Source organism: Acanthochromis polyacanthus, chromosome 3 (genome assembly GCF_021347895.1).
Source record: "Acanthochromis polyacanthus isolate Apoly-LR-REF ecotype Palm Island chromosome 3, KAUST_Apoly_ChrSc, whole genome shotgun sequence".
NCBI lineage: Eukaryota > Metazoa > Chordata > Actinopteri > Pomacentridae > Acanthochromis > Acanthochromis polyacanthus.
Genome location: NC_067115.1, coordinates 45,741,283 through 45,763,779, shown reverse-complemented (window position 1 = coordinate 45,763,779; position 22,497 = coordinate 45,741,283). Strand labels below are relative to the sequence as shown.

The window sequence follows — 22,497 nt, the reverse complement described above, 5'->3', positions numbered from 1 at the left end:
AAATAGCTAAACTGAAAAAGTAGATGTTGGACCTTCTGCTTTTCCATCCACTTTGGTATCTTGATCTCTTTTATTTAGGTCCTTGTCCTGCCTGTCCACCCTCACTGCTGCTCTACAGCCCAGTAGGTTCTGATTCTGCTGCAGTCCTCCTGGCATCCTGGGTTGGAGCAGCCGTGACGTCCCATTCCCCTGCAGTGACGTCACCTGCGCCCACACACACACACACACACACACACACACACACACACACACACACACACACACACACACACACACAGAGAGAGAGAGAGAGAGAGAGAGAGAGAGAGAGAGAAGTCCCACATTTTAACCCGGTGTTCATTCAGTCCCATTAGCACCTGTGATCTGCCATGAAAAGCTTTAGTCCGGTCAGAGGCTATTTGCGTCCTCAAAATCGTATTAAGGGACTACACCGACTGCAGCAGTGTGTGTCTGTGTGTTACCGTGTGTGTGGCAGCAGTGTGTGTGTCTGTGTGTTACTGTGTGTGTGGCAGCAGCGGGGGGTGGAGGTGTGAGTTAGTCCCGGACACACGAGGCTCAAGAAGCCGTGGAAGTCGGACTCCGTCTGTCTCACCTGCCCCTCTCTGTCTCTCTCTGTGGGTGTCTACCTGTCTGCCCCTCTCTCTATCCTACTCTCTCTCTCTCTCTCTCTCTCTCTCTCTCTCTCTCTCTCTCTCTCTCCGTCTTCCTCTCGGTTCCGTGGTCCAGGCGCCATTTCTGCTCCACAAGACGTCAGTTTTCGGTGGAAGATAAGAGAGCTCGGGCACAATGCTGACGCTGCTGACCTCCATGTACCTGGTGGTTCGGGCGGTCTCCTCACAGGTGAGTTCAAAGCAGCGCGAACGTAACTGACCGCGCGTCCTTGAACGCACCAGTAGAGTCAAAATAGTGCAGCTGAAGTTGGCCGCAGCAGGCCGGTGTGCTCCTCATGCATGTCTGCGTCAGTGAGGTGTGTCTCATCGGGTTTATTCGGGCTGCGGTGGGGGAACGGGCGGGAGCTGCTGCCTCTGCTCCGGGCTTCAGCCGTGAACTTGGCCGCAGGGAGCCTCGCAGCAGCTTTCTGGGTGAAGCAGGACGCGTCTTTTCTGACCCGTCATCATTAATTCAGGGAGAGTCGTGTCCTCCTGGCAGCTTTGGTGAAGTGAACAGCGCCATGATGAAGTTAGGCAGAGCAACGGCAGCAACATCCGCTCTGTGCTTTCAAAATAAAACTCTAAAGTTTTTATCAATTCTTATCCATTTTCACACATTGACCGATATTACATTTTCATAGAAATGTAATATCGGTCAGTATCCTTATCGGTTGTTTTGCCTATCATGCCTGGATTCATGGGACTCATAGAGGGAGGAAGGGAGATTGTAAACTGTTGTTTGAGTCAATTAAAAAATCTACGGCATAAATATGGCTACTTCAGTTGAAGCAGTTTTCTTATTTTGCTCAGACAATGTTTACATCTGAAAGCTGTTACATTTTAGATTGCATCCAATGGGGCATCACAACAAAATCAGGCATGATGTGTTAATTCCACGACAGGAAACATGTGATGTTACCTAAAATTAGCTATACTCCGCACATATTGGCATTGGTATTGGTTGATATCAAAATTGGAAATTGTGAGTTGGACAATATCTAAATAATATAGGCCCACAATGAAAAAAGAGGAAAATCCAACCTTTAATTCAAGTGCATTTATTCAGTGGGGAAAAATCACACATTAAGAAGTAATTCTTTTACATCAAATCATGTGTGCCACAATTATTAGCACCCCTGATGTTAAGACTTTGTACAACCCCCTTTTGCCAACAAAACAGCACCTAATCTTCTCCTATAATACATTCTTCTACAATTTTCAATGTGATAGTATGCTTCTGCAATAAAAAACCGAGTTTATGTTAAGGCTTTCAACACATCTTAACCAGGGGTGCCAATAATTATATATATGTATATGTGTGTGTGTGTATATATATATATATATATATATATATATATATATATATATATATATACACACATATGTGTGTGTGAGTGTGTGTGTGTGAGTCAAAATCTGCTAAGGAGTAATAATGTGTAACAAATCATCTACAAATTCAAATTCTTTTATTGATTAATCAAAGGACATTTTATGACACTTTGATGATTGCTTTAACAATAGAAACATATGAAAAGATAGTAAACTAGGCATGTTTTTGACAAATGGCCTATCAAGTTTCTAAAATTACTCTTATGTATGTTACTTTTTGATGGAAAAAAGTGAACTTTTTTCCTTAAACCTTTCCCCTAAAAGTTTTATTTAAAAAAAAATAAAAAAAATGCAAATATTTTCAAAAAATGAATAAAAATCTTCAAAAAATCCTTAAAAAATCTAAATAAATCAATAAAAGTTCTAATATTTTCTTTGCTAATTTTTTCCTGAACGTTCTTGAAGAAACATTTTTTTAACATTTCCTTTTTTCCACCAAAAATGTTCAAAAATTTCCCAAAAATGTTGAGAATGTGAATGTTTTCACTGTGAATATATATATATATATTTTCCACATTTGCAAACTTTAAAATGGTTCAATTTTGACCAGCAGGACGACACCAGGGTTAAAAAAAACAAATTTACCTTTACAAATAAATATCTTTATTTGTCCTGAATATAACTACTATACCAAATAAACAGGGTGCTTTTAAAATATTTTTTTAAAGGATGAATAGGATTATTTGAAGATAATTCTGACCTTATGCTACGTGTATTTTTTGAAGTTTTATTTTGAAGGCCGGATTGCGGTGCTTTGGCTCCTCCTCCGTGTGTTTGCTGCTGCCTTGATGCAGGCTGCAGATTATCAGCACCGCGGTCAGCTCCTGCCTGCTGCCAGCTCTGTTCAGCTGTTTGAGCTCCAGGCAGCTTTGCAGAAACTGAACCCTGAGCAGCACAGAGACCCAACATGGCTGCCCTGGTTGTCCTTGACGGGCTGAAGGATGGACACGACTCTGGAACTGAAAACCTCACCTGGCTGACACTGAACATCTCCTTCTACTTCTTTTTGGTTGAGGTTGAGATCAGGGTTGTGTGTGTTTGCTCAGTAAAGATCTTCTTCACCAAATGAAGTAGAACCATTACTTTATTGACTCTAATTAGCTCACGAGAACAGCATCGTCCTGAAACACAAACACAGCTGTTCGTACAGCTGACACTGCTGTGAACTGAGTGAAATAAGCAGTAAACACCATGGCTAAGCATTTCCACCTTAAAACAACAGTATATCAATGGCAGCCTCAAAAACATGGATTCATGCTTTCATATGGAAAAAATCTGAGGAACCAATCCTGTCGGCTTTTTATCATTCTTCTGTTTCTGGTTTTAAAATGTGCGGCTGAATCACTCAAACAGTACAATGTGTTATTGTGTAGCGCAGTGTAGTTTTGTCATGTGAGCAGGTTATGAGTGAGCTGGTGTGCTAGAGAGAGGCAGGAACGTGGTAGATCTGAATATTATTGAGGAAATACTGGTGCAGAGTTACATCTAAGTGGTTTTAATGTATGAAGGGATTATTTTCAAGGGGAAAACTTCTCAGTGTTCAACTTTGATTGACAGATGTCTTTAAGGGTCAGTGGTACTGATGCCACACCTGTTAGTTTAGCTCTGGTTTGGGGATCCAGGCAGAGGTGGTGCCATCTCCAGGTTCATTGTATTTTATGCTGTGTTGTTATCGTGTATTGTATTATTGTGTATAAATTGGGTATTTGCCCGTTGACCTCCTGACTGTTGTTGTAAATGAAGTCAGACTGTTTTGCTGCTCGGCTCTAAAAACGTCAGCAGATCAGACGGCTCTGCAGATTTACCTCCTGTGAGGCCGCAGATAACAGGCTGACCGGCAACTTAATAAGTTGGCAACTGAACCCGGTGACTTCCTGTAGTCTGGGAAGTGAACCTGACCTCCTGTGACCTTTCGACTTTTCGCTCTCACCAGTCAAACACAATAATCCGGGATGCCTCTGTGAACGCTTGCCACTGTTTCTGTTAGGATCTCCCCTTTTGTTCTTTCCCACTTTTCCTCCCTTTTTCTTCCTTTCCTCATTGTTGCCCTTCTCTGTGTGTTTTGGCTTGTGTGTCTTTGTCTCCCTCTGTCTGTTGTCTTCCCCTTCTGTCTCTCTCCCAGTCGCTCGTCCTCTGGCTCTGTCACCTCATTAACTGATCACTGTCAGCTGCAGTCAATTAGCTCAGCTCATCTCACCTGGTCCCCTCCTCCGCCATAAAAGCCCTCTGCTCCCCTCATAGTTGGACATACATGCTGCTTCAGACTCCACTCCCCACTTTTCCTACCCCTCTGGATTACATCAGTTTGTTGGACTGCTTCACTTTTCATCCCTTTTTTGGATTTACCCATTTTGTACTCAATTGTTTGTTTGGACTCCAGTTTGCTCTAGCCTTAAGTCATTTGATTCTCCATGTGTCAGTAACTTTCGTAGCCCCGTCGTTTGTCACCGTCTAGTTTCGTTTTGTCCACTTCAGTTCCGCTTTCAGTTTGTAGTAGTTTTGCGTTTTGCTTAATAAATCCTTTTAATTATGCCTGGTTGCCTCTCAGTTATGTTCTCCACACCCCACAATCCTGACAGTTTCTGACTTTTCAAGTGACGGTGAACCCCGTGGATCTCTCAGCAGGAATGCTGTTTGGGATAAACCTGTTGCTGTTGAGTCTTTTAAGTGTAGTCCTTTGAGCTGTACGTGTCATTAACACAGTTATCCTCTACTGCCGCAGAAGACTTGGTGGCAGAGGTTCTGGAGTTTAGAAAAATTGACCTCATGACTTCAAATTCACCCAGAAAAGTTTTTGTGTAGTCACCAAAACAATCTGAAACATGTTTAGATCATTAAAATGTTAAATCTTAATGAATTCATGCAGTTGTCAGACCAGTGTTGTACTTGTCGGGGTAAATTTAATGATCCGATGGTGGACGTGATGCTCAGTGAGGACATTCATGCACCCTCTAAGGTTTTGAGTTTGGCAGCCACTATGCAGATGTGACTGTTCAGCTGCAGCACATACATGTAAAATGAGTTGACACCAGTCTAGTACACATGTATGAACGTGTTCTACAAGAAGACTAGAAGATAGTACAATAAGAACAAGTCTGTGTTTGTGATGCAGCAGTCAGTTTAATCCCAGCTTCTGAAAAGGTTCTTGGTGGTTGTTTTGGGGTGTAAGTGGGTTCCACTGGTTCTTGCTGTTTTCTCGAGGCATTCCAAGAGCTTTTATTGGAATTCATGGAAGAAATGGTGCTGATAAATTAGCTAGTTAGTCTGGGTTGACATGAAAGGTCTATGGCTTTCTCCAGTGGTTCTTGAAAAGTTGTGATCTTAAAAACTGGCCTGATAGTGGGTTTACTGAGTGAGTTCTACTGGTTCTTGGAGCATTTTAGATAAATTTAAGAGGATTTCTGTAGGATTTGGCGTTCTTTTGCAGGTTAGTTGTAGAGTTTCCAAAGTGGGAAATTTAAGGTACATTTTATTTGTCTTCCATCTAACAGAACAAACACGGAAAAGCTCTGTACTTGTGACATTTAAGTCTCTTAAAGGATCATTAAGTGAAGCTGCTTACCTGCAGAGAGTCATGGTTCATGCACTGCAGAGCTTCCTCTTCTTCGTTGTCTGGTCAGTAGTTCTCAGGATGATGAGCTAAAACTGTGCTTAAGCACTTCTTAAGGACATCGTAAGGTTCATCAGCAGATGTCTAGTGTTTTTGATTGTGTTGTAGATGTTTTTCACAAGACACTAGGGTGCTTGTGTCTTAGAAAGGGCTCTTTGAAAATGATTAAAGGATCCTTCTGTTGCTATAGTTCTGATTTTTCTTCTGAACATTTTAAATAAGGTCCCCTGACCTTTGAGCTTTCCAGGGATTCTGAAAGGGATTCTAAGGACCAACAAAGGATCACTAATGGTTCTGGAGGAGGGTCCAGGGACACCAGAAGAGCTTCAGTATTTATCAGGATTTTGATTTGTTTCAGGAGTTCTAGAATTTAGATGGTCCTGAAGGAGTACTGAGGATGTCTCTGTGGTTGTTTGATGCAAAGGCCTTCTTCTGGGATCCATGGGTTTTTGAATAGTTTCTAAAACCGTTCCAGGAACTGGAGGACATGAGCTTCTTGAAGAGGTCTTTATGGCAGGGTTCACTGGATCAGAGGGGGCAGAAAATGTTTCAGATTTAGCCTTCATGTGGGTTCCTATTGGGTTTCTCAAGGCGCTTCAGGCATATTAAAGTTGATTCCTTCAGGATCTGTTCCTTAGGATGGTTTTAAGACACTCCATGCTGTGTCCATGTGTTCTCCAGGTTACATTACAGTCACAGGCTCTACAGAACTTTTCTCATTTTATATTTGTTATTCTTGAGGAATTACAGAACTCTTCAGAGGACTAAAGATCATTCTGACCTTCTGTGTGTCATTAAGTGCTTTGCAATACCAGACTTTCTACAGTAAATCATTCATCTGCTGCAGTTCTGCTCTTGGCCACAAGGTGTCACTAAAGTTCCAGAAACTGCATTTAAGTTCCATGATGTGTGTGACCATGAGTGAATTTAAATTAGGGTCTAAATTCATAGCATGATGTTGGTATAGTTTACGTAAATCATGTGATAATAAAGTAAAGAAACATAATCCATATGGAAAAATTCTAAACTCTTTAAACTGTTTGTTTGCCTGATAATGACTGACCTGAAATGTTTTTAGTCCAAAAACATCCGAGTAAGTCTTTATAAGCCACAACTACAGTTTGTGCTTGTGGTGAATCCTTCCTCAGCTCATTAAAGACCCTAAACTTCCATAAATAAGGTCAATATGTTGACCTCAATCTCATTGTTGATATCTAAGCAAAGCAAACCAAAATCTAAAATCATATCCTGACAGTCCAGAGTTCAAGATTTTAGAATTATATAAATATAATAAAATAGACTAGTTTATATTTTAATATTTTCTAAATATACATGTTACGTTAAGAGAAAGAGAAATGATTAAATTTAAATAAAATCTATGAAAATGCTCGTAAGAATGGAACAAATTGGCTGAAATGTTTCATTAAACGCTTAGACTTGGTACATCTGAGTAATGAGCTAAAACTGTTTAATCATCTAAAACTAGAATGAAAACGTCTCCCTCCTAACTAAACTCTCATTCAGGTCTGCTCTCCCTTCCACTCTCTCTGCTTGGCCAACAAAAATCACCTGATACAACCTCCACAACAGGACCGGTCCATAGCTCCTCTGTGGTTCTCCGGTGGTGGAACGAGTTCCCAAACTCTGTTCCATCTGCAGAGTCTCTCTCGATCTTTAAGAAAAGACTAAAAAGCAGCTCTTTACTGAACACCTCCTGTTACCTCCCACACTGCCTGTAGACACCATGGTCCTGTCATCACACTCAGATTTGTTCTCTGGATCTTATCCAGGTTGTTTCCTCCTGACTAGATCTCTGCTTGTGTTGGATCTACTCTTTGGATTAAAGATGTCTGATAAATGAAACTGTAGAACTGTGGGGTGCTTAGGTCAAACAGTTTCAAATCCTGAAGTTTGTACAGTTTTTATATTTCTAAAGAACCTTTTTGATAGTTTCTGTTACCTTTGAGTTTCCAGTGGTTCTTGGAGGGATTTGAAGGCTCTATGGGGGTTACTAAAGTTTCTTGAGGTGGGTCCAGAAACACCAGAGGAGCTGCAGTGTTTCCAGAAATTTTGGCTTTATTTGTTTGCTTATTTATTTACTGGCAATTAAGATGGGCCCCTTTAGGGGGTTCTTAATGCACTTCAGAGAGTCATGTGTGGTTCTAAGGGTCATGGGATTACTAGAGGTTATTGTGTGTTTATGTGGTTCTTGAGGAGTGTGGGTGAAGATCCAGGGGTTGTTTGTTTTTACAGGTTTCCATGTGGGTTCCTTGGGTACTTGATTGGTTTCATAAGGAGGTGATGGAACCATTAAAGGATTCCTGGACTATGTGTGGTTACTGAGAAGGTCTTTATAGGAGCTTCGTATTGCTAGAAGTGATATTTATATGCCTAGTAGATGCTGGGTTGGGTTTTTATTATTTTTCAAACCTCATTTACAAGATAAAGACATTCAGCCTCCACATGTGCACAGATAATGAGGGACCAGGAGAGAAACACTGAAAAGGAGGATTTAGTTTCAGAAAGAAATGCCAAGTCAGCTGTATGAACTATTTTGACGACAGAAACAATGATGGTATCAAAAAACAGGTTGTCTGTCAACAGCGTTTTGTTATTTTTGCCACTACGTGACTCAACACAACTATTGTTTGTGCAAAGTCAGATCTGAACGCTATCCAAAGCAAAAACCTATTTTGGATGTCTTTGAACGTTTACATCATTTGAGAAAGGTTTCAATGACTTTTTTTGTTTGAAACTTCATTCTTTTTTTAATCTGTGCAGATGCACTCCCTCACAAAATGCCCCCAACCATTCTAGAGTGATTGTTCTTTCCAGACTGCTATTCAAGCCATATTTAAAGTCTGTGTTTTCATATTAAAATATTTATATTGCACATAAGCTAAATATTAGTGTCATATCAGGCAGGCTTGGTCTAAAATAGGTGAAAAGGACTTGTGTTGTTGTTAGAGGTATCTTTCACATGGATTTATGGTGGATGTCTTCAGGTGTTTCACATTCCAGTTTGACGTGTGGTTCTTGAGGAGGTTTCATACCAACGCTCCACCCGCTGACCAGCTTTCTGAGGTTGTTGTTTCTTATTCTCCCAATGTTCTTGAGTGCTGATCTCATATTTAAATGACCCATTTCAATGGTTAAAAAAATACAAAAAATTGTATACATTTTTTTTGGTATGAAACTTCTCATCCCTAAGTGTAATCAAATATAAAATGAAAAATATATATCGTCACTCCATAAAAAGGAAAAAAGGAAAATAAAATTAATTTTTAAAAAAATCAGTGTCATGTAAAATTGTAGATCTTTCCATCGTACATAAAAAAGCTTTAAGATGCATTTTTTTTAATTAAAATTGTAGATTCTTGGAGACGTTTGACCTTCATCCAAGAGGCTTCTTCAGTTCTAACTGATGGAGAGTTACAGAATTTATATTCACTCCAGGTCACATGACTTATGATCCGTTACTGACCAGGACTCACCTGTCTCCAGGTGTCTGTTGTGAAACCAGGTGGTCCACCAATAACAACAGAAATCACAATGATGGAGCTGCCAGTTTTACACAACAGAGGATGTGAATCTGACAAGTCAGGAGTGATTCAAGATGTTAGCGATGGCAAAACTTTCTGGGGAGAGACCTACTAATGATATTCTTAATAACTTATTCATATAGCACCCTTAAGAACGACGTTCACAAAGTGCTTTGACAGTTGGAACATGCGAAAGACAATCAAGCAAGATATAAGAAGACAAGTTAGAGCAGCCAATTAAAATAAATAGTAAAAATGATAATAGATGAAATTAATATTCAGCTAGATTAGCACGTACCTCAAACAAGGGAATTATAAAGTTTGAAAATTAAAGAATAAGGATTTATTAAAAAATAAAAAAACACAGTTAAAGAATTATAGAAAGATGATGCCACACCAAAGAACCAGGCAGCTAAAAGTCAAATAAAACAAGAGAGAACATCTAAAATAAACAGGCCATAATACAGAATAGAACACAAAAACTATAAAAAGCTAAAAGCAAACTTCACATAAAAACGCGTCTATAAAAGTGAGTTTTTCAAAGTGATTTTAAAGACTCTGCAAGCCCCATCTCCTCAGACACTGCATTATAGGTGTTTGATAAGTGGTGGCACAAACCTCCTCTGTTTAGAGATGGTTGTTCCACATCGATAGCTTCCTTCATTCCTTTCTCAAACCATCTGTCCTATCTGTCCAAAATGTGGACATTGCTGTCCTCAGAGGAATGTCCTTCATCCTTCAGATGCGGATGAACTTCTGAGTCTTGTCCCGAGGAGCTGGATCAAACTATAATTACAGGACTTTGTATCATAGTTGACATTTTTGCTGTTTTCAGGCCTAAAATCGGCATAGTCACCTATAATCAAACACATGATATTTTTAGAGAAACATTATATTATATATAATATATACAAATTGAAATAGGAAGTTATTCATAAATATATTGTAGTAAACCTGCTGACTATTTTATATGAAATAAGTCAGAAAGCCTTGGAGTCTGTCCAATCTTTTCTTCAGGAGGAAATGACATCATGTGGAGCAGGTCATGTGATCTGGAATCAACACACTTCCTGGAGAGGTGTTTTTCGAGCCATTTATGATAAATTTATTGTTATTCTGGACGTATTTTTCATATTTATGGATAATTTTCAAGTCATTCTGGGCGGGTTAATATGTCATTGCAGGACTATTTGTAGCATAATTGACATTTTAGTGATTTTTATTAGTAATAAGTGATTTCTTGAATGCTAAATAATTATGGGATTTGTAACATGATCATAAAAACATTTTTTTTTAACTTGTATTAAAATGTATGCAAGATACGTATATCTCATGGACTTCAGTTATATATTGGCCCAGTAGCTCATCAGAATGCTGCAGTTCCGCTTCCGACCACTAGATGCCGCCAACGCACAGCTTCGTGATGCTTCCGTTAAAAAGAAGCTTTTCAGAAAATCATCTTCCATGTTTGGTACTGGTGGGCGTGGTTTGGCCACAGCGGTGCATTTTGGGAGGATGTGTTCTTTTGGTGAATTGTGCTGCGTTTAAACGGCTTGACTCAGCGCTGTTAAAGAACTACAAGTACCGTGGGGGCTGCGGACCGAGTCGGTTCACCGCCTGACTTTACAATACCGAGATAGAGGTGACCCCTCCGTCTAGTCTTCTATGAGCAGGGAGAGAAGCAGCAGCAGAACCTCAGCATCTTCATCCACTAGCTAAAAATGGTAAGATGCTTCACTTCCTTCCACCTGTCTGAGAGTGAAAATACCCCTAAAACGATAAACGTCCTTTACTGAAGCGTCGTTTCCTGTTCTATGATGCCCTGAAACAGTTGACATTGACCAGAGGACGTCCTGGTTTACAGTCAGTCGCTAATATTGTTTTTTTGTTGTTTTAATGGCGGTTGACTGAATGCACAAATCAAGTCCAAGGACGGAGCTGCAGCCGGCGGTTTGTGGCGCAGTTAGAGCTCGGTGTTAGCACACGGTGTCTGAGTGAAACCCTGAAGGTGCAGCGGTGCTGTGTGGAGCAGAAAGTGAACATCAGTAGTTGAACACTTCTTCTGTACATTCATTCATCTGCCTCCATTTTAATCCGCTGCGTGGCATCAGCGGCCTTTCTGTCATCCTGTCCCAGCGACCAATCACGGCTCCAGTTCAACCTCCGTCCTCAAACCTGCCACCTAAAGGGCGATTTTAAAGTCAGAGAAGTTGCAGCCACTTAGAAAAATTATGTAAGCCGACTTAGGAGTAGCATCTGGTCTGCATCTTTTATTGTGCTTTACTCCAGTTGCTGATGCACAGTTAGAAAGCTGTGTGTGTTACAGGCATAAATGAAATTTATCTGCTGCTTTAATAATTTTGTGCTTGCAGAATTAACAGAAGGACACCGTGACATACCATAAAGTCTAAAATTAAACTGATCTCCTGCTAGTATGCAAGGTCATTGTACTCTGCAGGATTTTCTCCATGGTGGTAGAGGACAGAGTTCCTCAGGAGGAGGAGGAGCGTCAGATGTACTGATTTTTGTTTTCCACTTTTTAACTGTGAGACATTAAAAACCCAGTTAGTGGTCCAGCCAACACCGAGCAACAACGCCGGTTACTGCTGCCTCATTTCCTCCTCCTGTTCCTAATCTAGGTCGGTGATACACATGGACCTCTGTTGTTTCTGTCCCTTCAGGCTGAACCAATCCGTGTTGTGGTGACTGGTGCTGCTGGCCAGATTGCCTACTCCCTGCTGTACAGCATCGCCAAGGGAGATGTGTTCGGAAAGGACCAGGTAAGACCCGGCCTAAACTTTGATTACATAACCGAGAGCCCACATCCCCCTGGAGCCGACCGGAGCTCTGACAGCTGGCCGATGTGCTGCGTTACATAATGGAATCCCCATGAATAATGAACACGCTGTGGTGATGGGATGCCTTCAGCTTACTGGACTCCTTATATCAGTAATGCAGAGGAGGAAAGAAGCCAAAACAAAGGGGTCATTGTAACTGCTGCACCAGAAGGACAAAATATTAGGAGATATTAAAGACAAAGCCCTGCTGTACAGATTAAACTCTACTGGAGGTGTGAAACGTCCTAGTGAACTGTTTTCTCAAACATCTTTAACAGCAGGAAATCGTGAAAAAGAAAATATAAGCAATGAAAGACAGAGGTCAAATTATGTAAACATTTGTAAAATTTTATTTAAAAAAACAGTAAAAACATAAAAACTCCTAAAATTACTATGTAAAAGCCAGTTTAAACATATGGATGTCATGCATTCTTAACTAGAGAGTGTCATGGAGTGATTAACCCTGTAAGACCCAAATATCGAAAAAAATAAACCATAAAATTAACAACAAAACTGCAAAAATAGTAATGTGTGTGTGAGTGTATATAAATGAAAATAATGTGTATGTAACTTTTATTTTATTAGAAAAACAAGAATAGAAAAAATTACCAAAATAAATTAAATGAAACTTGCAAAATTATATATATATATATATATATATATATATATATATATATGTACAAATAATAGAAAATATTAAAACTGATGTATTTCTGCAGCAGTGGGTTTTACAGGTTAAAAAACTCTAATTAGGCTGATTGTTGTACCAAAAGTCACACTGCATTGCAGTATTTTCTGTAATGCTGTGTGCAATACACATCTATGCATACATCTAATAAAATACCAACACAGTATGAAAAACCTGGAAATGTTCAGGTTTTGGATATTTTTTCTGAATCCTATATTTGTGCGATACAGTAATGTTATTAAAACTGAAAGACAGTGCTTTAGTCTGTTGTAGTGGAGTTTAAAAGAAATGAAACAGTAATTGTGTCATTTAATCTTTAAAAATTGATGTCAGATGACTTATTGACTAATATAATGTGTTACAACTGAACAGCAGAGCTGTGGGAGACTCTCCACAGGAACCATACTGACGGTTTGGAAGGAAAGATTCTTCTAGTGAGGCGTGCTCAGAATTACGTGAAATGAGACTCTCATTAATTGTAGGCTTGAATGTGAAGCTTGAAAAACCTGATTCAGTGGAAGTGTTACCGGTTTAAACATGACCTTTCTGAGTTTCTGGCTACATGACAGCTTGAAAGTCATTGAAAGGTCCTCATGTTGAAAACAAGCCCCGGTCTGTGAAATGTTTCAGCGGCAGACTTAATAGTCGGTAATGCAGTAGTAGACTAATGAGTTTGCTGCTGTCGTCTGATCAGCCGATCATCCTGATCCTCCTGGACATCCCCCCCATGCTGCCGGTGCTGGACGGAGTCGTCATGGAGCTGCAGGACTGCGCCCTGCCACTGCTGAGGGGTGAGTCCACCGAGTGTTTGTGTCTGAGAGAGAAGCTGTTCTCCCTTTAGTCAGCATGTAGCCTGTAAATGTTAGATTAAACTTTACGTTTTAGGTCTCACCTGGTCTTCAATGTGTAACTCCAGTTAGAAGGAAGCAAACAAAAAAAAAACATCTTTGTTACGTACATGGGCCAGATTTCTGCATTAGTTTTTTTCTGTAGTTACAGGTCTTACTTGTAGTCGTTTCCCTTGATTTCAAGATGATATCATCAGGGGGAAAATGATAGTATTCAACATTTAAAAATGTGCAAAAGATTTAATGTGAAATGCATCTTAAAAGAACATTTCCTATTTCAGTGACAGAAGGTTTGCACAAACATTGGCCAAACTATCAAAAACTGTTTAATGAGGTTATCCCTCATATTGTGAATTCTTTGGCACCCCAGATCCTCGTCTGACCCACAGAAAACCTACCCAGGAATTAGTCTGACTCTTAGACCCTGTGAGTGTTTACAGCCCCATCTTCTTTCCAAATCTGGACCAGATGAAGCGGCTAACCTTTGTTCTAAACCTGCACTGTTTAAAGCTGATGGATTCATTTGTTAAAAATACAGAAAGATGCATTCAGTAACATTCAATTCAAAAAGAATCTTCTTGTTTTTTTGTTTGAAGCCAAAGCAGCTGGTGTGACGTGTTTGTGTTTGTTTTTACTGTCACTACAGGGCTCCAGACTGCGACTAAATGGTCGCATTTTGTGACCAAAATTTGAGCGAATGAGAGTAAATTTTTCATCTACTCGTGCATGTGCGACCAGTAAATTTGCCGATTTTCTTTTTAAATTATTATTGAATATTTTTTTTTACAAACATCTGTTCCACACTTTATCCCAGTACAGTAATGTACAAATGAGCTGGTTTAACCGACATTAACTCCAAAAGAAGAAGAAAGGAGACGAACACCAAAGAAGAAGACGGGCCAATGTGTGTGAGAGCGGGGGGTGAATGACGGTGAAGCTCCTGATTTACGTTCGGCCTAATTTTGAACACGAATTCACCTTTGACCTCTGAGTGCTTTTCTTATGTTGTGTCAACTGCTGCACTATAAAATGTGAATTGAAAACATAGTTTCTGCATTTATTGTGCAAGTATTTATCAGTAATACAGTGAAAATGAGAGGAAATGTGAATATTTACATTGCAAGTCCATTTTGGTGTGCACCCCTAAATTTTCTGCTTGCGCTCCTAAAATTTTAAGTTAGGGGCCACTGTGCTCCTAGGAAAAAAGTTAGTCTGGAGCCCTGCACTGCAAGACTTCTACCTCCAAGACTGTAGACTGTTTTGGTCTTGGTGTCCTTAAAGGACCACAGATGTGTGTGCAGACACAATGACCAGCGATTGTGGACAGAATTTTAACTGGTGCATGTGGCAGTGTTTCTGCACTTCACACATTTACTAGAGGACAGTTGCTTGTAGCTCAACACACCAAGATGATGTTACACTGAGCGCAATAGTGGATGTTTGGACACTAGAAACCTGTGCTGATGTTAAAACTGCTCTCTGAAACAAAACTGCTGCAACTTTCCTATCATGTGTTTTGTCCCTGATCAGTATCTGCTGAAACGGAAACTGATCTGTTATTAACGTTTACCAAAATTCTCCTCAATTATAAAATGGACACAGTAGCACATCTTATTTCTCACAACGTACGTGATCCAAATGCTGACAGGTCTTTGGCTACTGTTTGTAGGTCAGTATTTATGTGAGGAAAGTTTGAAATATTAAAGGAGGAAAAATGATGAGTAAACAAAAAATAACGATTTCTTCTTCAGCAGCATTTTTAAAATGGTGACTACAGCCGAGGTACCTGTGAACAAAACTGATATATTATTTTTGGTACAAATCTGGTTTTGTTGTTCCATTTTAGCATCTAATATTTTATCCACATGTTTGTCACCACCCAGATTTAATTTAAATGTGGTCTGTGCTGTTTTTATTTGTGTTGTGGGTCCTTTGACCACTTTTACTTAGAAGCCCAACCAGGGACGGGAGTTGTAAATTAGCTCTGTGCTACACACTCTATATGTAATGCATCGGTTCTGTGTGTCCCATGATAATTGCATGGGCCCTGATGAAATGAATAAAGTAACATGTGCAGCCTTTTGGAAGCTGCTCCAGCGGCTCTTTGTGCTGTCAGCCATAATGATATGAAGAACGTCCATCTGGAATGCGGTACATGACATGTGCTGTTTATGAGTGTTTTTGTCCCTGGTGACCTCTGTGGAGAAGCCTCCTCTCTCTGCTGCTGTAAGGAGGAGGAAGGAGTGACTAAAATAAGGCTTCTGGTTGGCTGCTGGTTCACTCACCACAGTAACCAATCAGAGCATCGGTGGAACAACAGCGAACAGAGGAGACCTGAACCCAGACTGAAGTCCAGTCTGATAGCAGACTTGTAGCTAAGATCTAACAAACGCATAGAAAACACATCTTATCGTGGAGATCAGCAGAGGAAGCAGGATATTATCTGGAAACAGACTCACTCTGCTGTGAAATAATCAGAGATCTGACAGTTTAAAGCCTTAAATGGAGGAGAGTGAATGAAGCCTGGCGAATAAACAAAAGAGATGTGAAATGATGAACAATACTCTCCAAAAGAGATGAGAGGACCAATATTTTGAATATCAGACAGTAGAAGCATATATGAACATGTTTAAGTGCACGGGGGTCATGCAGACTGTGAACCGTGAGGGTGGGGGTGCATGGATTTTGTTAATGGTTTAAAAAAAATCAGTGTGGCTTATCAGTGCCAGTAGATCACCTTATCAATATGCTTCTGATGGGGCGTCTTTGTTCAGAGCAGATGGCTCATTCAGCAGGTTAACGATAACTGCTAGACTAGAGGAAGATTATTGAGGTCAAGTTGACTCAGTAAAGAAGCTCTTTATTATCGCCAAAGACAGTGAAAAGGTTGGCAACTAAACAAAGTTCTACCATGAATCTGTTGTCGCTTAAAGATTTTGGAACCGTTAAGTTGTAATTTAGTCGGTTCCAGAGCAAACTGAATCCGTGCTCAACACCTCTCCTCCACCCACAGAGGTCATCCCCACTGACAAGGTGGAGGTGGGCTTCAAGGACATCGATGCCGCCATCTTAGTGGGCTCCATGCCCAGGAAGGAGGGCATGGAGAGGAAGGACCTCCTGAAGGCCAACGTGGCCATCTTTAAGACGCAGGGAGCCGCCCTGGACAAGTACGCCAAGAAGACTGTCAAGGTGAGTCTTCGGCCAGTGATTCATACGTTTATTTGTTGTTGTTTGGTTGTTGGCCCACAGGTTCAGGGGTTCACTCTAAATGGTGACTCGTATCAATCAGTTCTGGATATTTGCTACACAGTCAGTGATCTTTAAAAGAAACCAGCTGCAGCGGATGAACACAGGAAATGAAAGTGCTTACAAGGCGTCTCCTTCTCCCAACAACAAGGCTTTTCCTTTAACCCTTGTTTCTGTGCAGTCACGTTCCCTCTGCTGAGCCTCTTACAGCAGCTACACGTTGCAAAGGCTCAAATCTGGAAAAAACCGCAGGTCTCCAGAGCTCAGGGATTAAAGTCTCTTCGTGTGCTTTGAGTGGTTTGTAGTATGTTCTGTAAAGTCCATAACATCAGCAGGAGGCACCGATCGCTCAAAGTCCTCTGAGGCCCCGAACAAGTGTGACGAAAGAAGCCGAGTCTGAGCTGAGGTTAAAGTTTCACACACAGAGACTCTATGGGGAAAAGTAAACAGCCCAAAGTCAGCACTGTGGGGCATTTCCAGTAGTTCAGGACTGGTGTCTATGAAATGAAATCAATCTAAAAATAAAGATTACGGCAGTAATATGAATGATTCTCCTGTAAAGTTGACTGTAAAATAGTAGACATGGTTTGTGACTGATCTGAATCTAATGATGATGGTTCTTAAATTCATTATTATTGGTGTTACAGACCCAGAGCCATTATCAACTCATCCTCTCACATGTGAATGCTCATGAATCCCTGATGGAATCCATTAAGTTTAGCTGGCATCATGTGGAAGTAGCTCAGGTTCTAAATAACTACAAGGTCCTTGTGTTGTCTCTTAGATCTGTGGTCCACTGTTGTTGAGTAGAAAGTCAGAAATACTACAGCTTTTATTGGTAGCCGCCAAATTTATTAGTAGTGACATTTAAGTGTAATTAATAATCCTGAACCTGTAGCTCTAATCTGACAACAGAGCAGCTAAAGGTTTGAAAAGGTAATCAATGATTGCTGACACTTTGGAACATACTGACTCGAAATTTCACAGACTGCAGATTCTAGGCGTCCTGATTCACAACTCTGAGCTTAATGAGCTCAAAATTGTAATTGGATTCATAAAAAGTAGTGGTGGGATGCACTTAAAAATGTACCTAATTAATTAGAGGCTTTGTAATTATCGCAATTAATCAAATTTTTGTTAAATAGCAATATTTGATTGGGACTGAACAGATGAACAGACATATACGTGAACTTAAATAACTAAAATGTGTTTCATTCATATTAATCTGCATTTTTCATCTGTCTGCTACATTCACAGATTACTACAAACTCAAAGTGCAATTATAGAGATTATGTTCAGCATTTTAAGACTTTTTGTAAACTCCAGCCCATTCATTGATGGCTACACCGTTAGCCGGTACCACGACCGTTGTAGCTAACGTTAGCTCTGCAGCAGCGTGTTTTACATTGAGGTGATCAGAAAACTCTTTGTTGCACTATTTGAACACAACCACAAGTTTTTTAAAAAAGAAAACTTTCCTCCCAACAAGCTCAACACAGTCTGGTCTTCCTTCATTGTTCACCAAACGCTCGTCACTCAGGGCGTCCTGTGGATCTTCTTCACGGCTGCAAACAGACTTTAGGCTCATTAGCTCCACCTACTGGGCTGGAGTGTTCATCTGTATTGCTGCTGTGCCAGAAACGAGAGAAAAGTGTGATTAAATGCATGATTTTTTTAACATGCTCTTTGTACTGTAATTATTTAATCCAAATTAAAGCGCTAAAGTCAAAGCCCTCATAAACAGCTGTGGTGAAACCGATGCATTGAAAGCGCTGCAGATTATTTCTGTCCACTTTGTTAAGCTACAAACACATAGTTCACCAGTGGTCATAAGAGTGAAAAATCTGCTTCCATTGAAAGTAAAGATGAACTTTTTGCAAAAATACCTAATTTATCTGACAAAACAATCACACTTAGGTATTAGATATTGATTTGACGTATTTATTTGTAGGTCAGGCTTCAGTTCAGTGTTCACTGTGCAATAAAAGTAAACCATGGTGGAGCATTACCACATGAGATACCATGAAAAGCCGGACAGTCACAAGAATGACAGCATGAATTTGAAAACCCATTGACCTGTCATTTTAAACCCTGGATCAGACGTGCTGCGTAAAGCATATTATGTAACCACACTGTTTTTAATTGCAATTATTTGAAGTCTACTGTTGTTCAGCCCTAGTTAGAACTTTACTACTAACAAATGTGGGGTTTTCACCACCTGAGAACGAGATCCAGAATGGAAGGATCTATCTGAACTCACCTGTACATCTCTCTGCAAGTTATCACACTTTATTCCTAACATGTCCACAGATTCTGGGACCCTAAAGCGTCTTAAAGGATAAGATGATCTTACAATGAGACCGTTTGGTTTAAGCAGTCTCTCACTTGGCTGCTGATGGCTGATGAAACACAGATGTGGTCTGTCTGACGGAGGCTTTGATTTTCATCCTGTCAGGTTCTGGTTGTTGGAAACCCAGCAAACACCAACTGTCTGATCGCCTCCAAGTCCGCTCCATCCATCCCCAAAGAGAACTTCTCTTGTCTGACCCGACTGGACCACAACAGAGCCTGCTCCCAGGTGCACATTTATACTTTTATACTGGTTTGAATATAGAACAACCCTGGTTTAAGGACAGACTTCCCCTATCTACAGTGGCTGTTTTTGAGCAAAAGACTTCCAGAAGACAGGAAACACTGTAGCACTCGTCCAGTAGGAGGTGTTTCTCTGAGGTTCTGTTAATACTAGGAGGGGAAAGCTGTCGTCATTGAGTTGAATCATGAAATACAGTAACTTGTCTCTCTAGTTTCTCTCCTGTCAGGCTCTGACACTTTGCATTTTTTATTCTGTTTTTGAGGTCATAATTTGTGACAGTTCTAGTTCTTGGCACATTTTTTTCTGGTTCATTTCTGCAGTAAGATTGTCTGGAGATGCTACGATATATTTCACTTGTAATTTCTTTATTTCCACCACCAGAAAACTTATTCTATCTCTCACAGCACTTTGGAAGCAGTGTGAGCCAGACAAAATGTTTTCAATGTCAAAGTCTAAAACTCCAGTTTTTCAGTTGAGTTTAAACAAGAGTTGACGGTAAAAACGCAATGCTGATCCAGTCTAATATCTGAAGGAATGAATGTCTGATCAGATGTCAGGATGGAACTGTGTCAAAGTTTTACTCCAGAGTAACGTAAATATATCCGTTTCCACCATCAGATCATTTACGATCTGTAAAGATGTCTGATGGTGTGTTCACTGAACCAAACCGACACATTTAGATCAAGCATATTTTATTCTGTAGGGTGTAAATTTATTGACTCGTCTTTGTTGAAGTGTCAGATACAAGAGGAGAGATTCTTGGTATTGCCTTTAAAAAACAATCTACTTCTGTTCTGTTTGTATTCATAAAAGGTTTTCCACTGAATGATCACAAACTGGAGATTTGCTGAAGCGTGTGCACTTTTCATATTGTCAGAATTGCTGCTTAATGCTAATACTTCTGTAATTGCCCTTCACCTGCAGGTGGCGATGCGTTGCGGCGTGTCTTCTGACAACGTGAAGAACGTCATCATCTGGGGAAACCACTCCTCCACCCAGTACCCCGACGTCCATCACGCCAAGGTCAACGTCAGGGGCTCTGAGATGGCCGCCTACGATGCCGTGAAGGACGAGGCCTGGCTCAGAGGAGACTTCATCTCTGTGAGTGCTCCGCTAGCTCCTTGGTTTGGATTAAAAAGTGATAAGAAATAGAAAAGTTGAGCTATACTGCTGTCATTTCTGGGATTTTGAGGGTCATTTTTGCCGTAATTACAACCTTAATCTTGTTTTCCTCCAGTATAAGCCGTTCGTTAAAGCCTTTTCCTCTTCGTCCTGCAGACAGTGCAGCAGCGTGGTGCCGCCGTCATCAAGGCCAGGAAGCTGTCCAGCGCCATGTCTGCCGCCAAGGCCATCTGCGATCACATGAGGGACATCTGGTTCGGCACCAAGGAGGTCAGTGTGGACGGACGGACAGAAACGCTAGCTCTGAACTTTTTAGTTTGACAGCAGTAACAGCCACAGGTAGGATAGATAGTTCTTTGGGGATTTTAAATAGAGGTATTGATATTATTTTATAGTGATTAAATTGCAAGTAATTAAACTGTAAGTGTGTCAGATTTCCCAGCAGTTTTCCTGTGCTTACAGTCAGGCGTTGCAGGGCAGCTTTCACTGTATTGTGAAACTGTTGGAGAAAGTGTTGCTGTTATCGATGCAAACTGACAGAAAGTGTTGTTTTGCTGCCAACAGGGTGAGTTTATCTCCATGGGTGTGTACGCTGCTGGAAACTCCTACGGCATCCCAGAGGACCTCATCTACTCCTTCCCCATCCAGATCAAGGTGAGTGCTTCACTGAAAACCAGCTTGTTGGCCACAGAGTACAGTGAGGAGGGGGTGCAGCGTGAAACGAGTTCAGCATAGACAGACTCAGCCCCATCAGAGATAATATTTATCAACCAGTTTTCTTTCTTCAGACTCTGTGTGTTTACATTTATGTTGTCTCTCTGCATTGCTCCATGTTCCTGTACATGTTGTCCTAATACCTTTCTACATCATGGCTGAAGCACTTTGTATTCCCCTTGAAGCTGCTAAACAAATCAGTCTGCCTGTCATGAATTATTTAGGAGCTGATTGTTGCATCTAAAATGAAGAAGAGAGATGGAGGTTGATCAGAGCCATGAGAAGAAAGCCTGACCTCAAACCCTCTGTTGTTATCTACAGAACAAGACCTGGAAGATGGTCGATGGACTCCCCATCAATGACTTCTCCAGAGCCAAGATGGACGCCACAGCAGCAGAGCTGGTGGAGGAGAGAGACACTGCCCTGGACTTCCTGTCCCAGTGACTATCGCCCCCTACTGGCCAGCAGCAGCACTTAGCTCCCCTAAAGGCTCGCTGCTCTCGCCTCTGAAGACGAAGCCCTCCACTATTATAAACATTCGAGCCGGTGTTGGTGTGTCGCCTCTGTGTGTGTGTGTGTGTGAGTGTCTGTGTGCGCGCATCAGTCAGTGTGTGAGTGTGTGTGTCACTAGGCCACTTCTTCAGGTTTTCAAATCAACCTGTTTAATGACCACAACCTGGCCTCCTCCGTCTGTACGACACAGAGAGAATGTCTCTGTTGGTAGATGATAACGCACACAAGCTGTCCAGAAACTGTAACGGAACATGTTATCTCCAATAAAACAAGGAACCTGACAGACCAACTCAAGCCTCCTTAATGCTTCTTTGATGTCCACATATCTAAATATCACACGTGTAACCGCTGGCTAGAGGCCGTTGTCACAGATGCTCATTTATTGAAGTGCATTAAGATAATCAGAGTCATAAACTTGGTTTTTGATGGTAGTTTTCAACATGAATACCACAAATAAGTTCATAATATGAGCTTTCATCATAGAGTGGACCACCTAATCCACTGCCAGCGTACAGTCAGAGGTCCTTGTACAGTTTTGTAAATGCAGTATGGAAAAGATATTTAGCTCCTCTAGCAGGTTTTTATTGTAGCACCTTCCAACCGCAAGGCTTTATAAGACCCATAAAGACAAAAGAAACGAGATTTAATGATTAGACAGAGAACATTTTAATAAAACGAATACTGCATAGTGTAGAATAACATGTCGTTTAGAAATGATAAAAGCCGCAAATCTAACTCAATGAAA

General features: G+C 40.7%; 1 protein-coding gene across 2 annotated transcripts; it reads left to right on the top strand.

Annotated features, from left to right (window-relative positions):
* The first annotated feature begins 771 nt into the window (after positions 1-771).
* On the top strand, positions 772-22,041 carry LOC110961861 (malate dehydrogenase, cytoplasmic). Of its 2 annotated transcripts, none has more exons than XM_022209633.2 (9): positions 772-840; positions 11,873-11,971; positions 13,411-13,507; positions 16,578-16,753; positions 19,266-19,388; positions 20,328-20,504; positions 20,682-20,795; positions 21,090-21,179; positions 21,561-22,041. In XM_022209633.2, the coding sequence occupies exons 1-9, from the start codon at positions 787-789 to the stop codon at positions 21,681-21,683; spliced, it is 1,053 nt and encodes a 350-aa protein (XP_022065325.1). In that variant the 5' UTR covers positions 772-786; the 3' UTR covers positions 21,684-22,041. The 2 variants fall into 2 exon arrangements, with proteins under 2 accessions (XP_022065325.1, XP_022065326.1); XM_022209634.2 differs by lacking the exon at positions 772-840 and adding an exon at positions 10,772-10,915.
* The last annotated feature ends 456 nt before the right edge of the window (positions 22,042-22,497 follow it).

Bases quoted from the DNA above. Each gene is read 5' to 3' on its own strand.
- LOC110961861 (XM_022209633.2), top strand. From the start codon at position 787: ATGCTGACGCTGCTGACCTCCATGTACCTGGTGGTTCGGGCGGTCTCC. The intron at 20,796-21,089 runs GTCAGTGTGGAC...TGCTGCCAACAG, and splicing joins TCTGGTTCGGCACCAAGGAG to GGTGAGTTTATCTCCATGGG. The intron at 21,180-21,560 runs GTGAGTGCTTCA...TGTTATCTACAG, and splicing joins CCTTCCCCATCCAGATCAAG to AACAAGACCTGGAAGATGGT.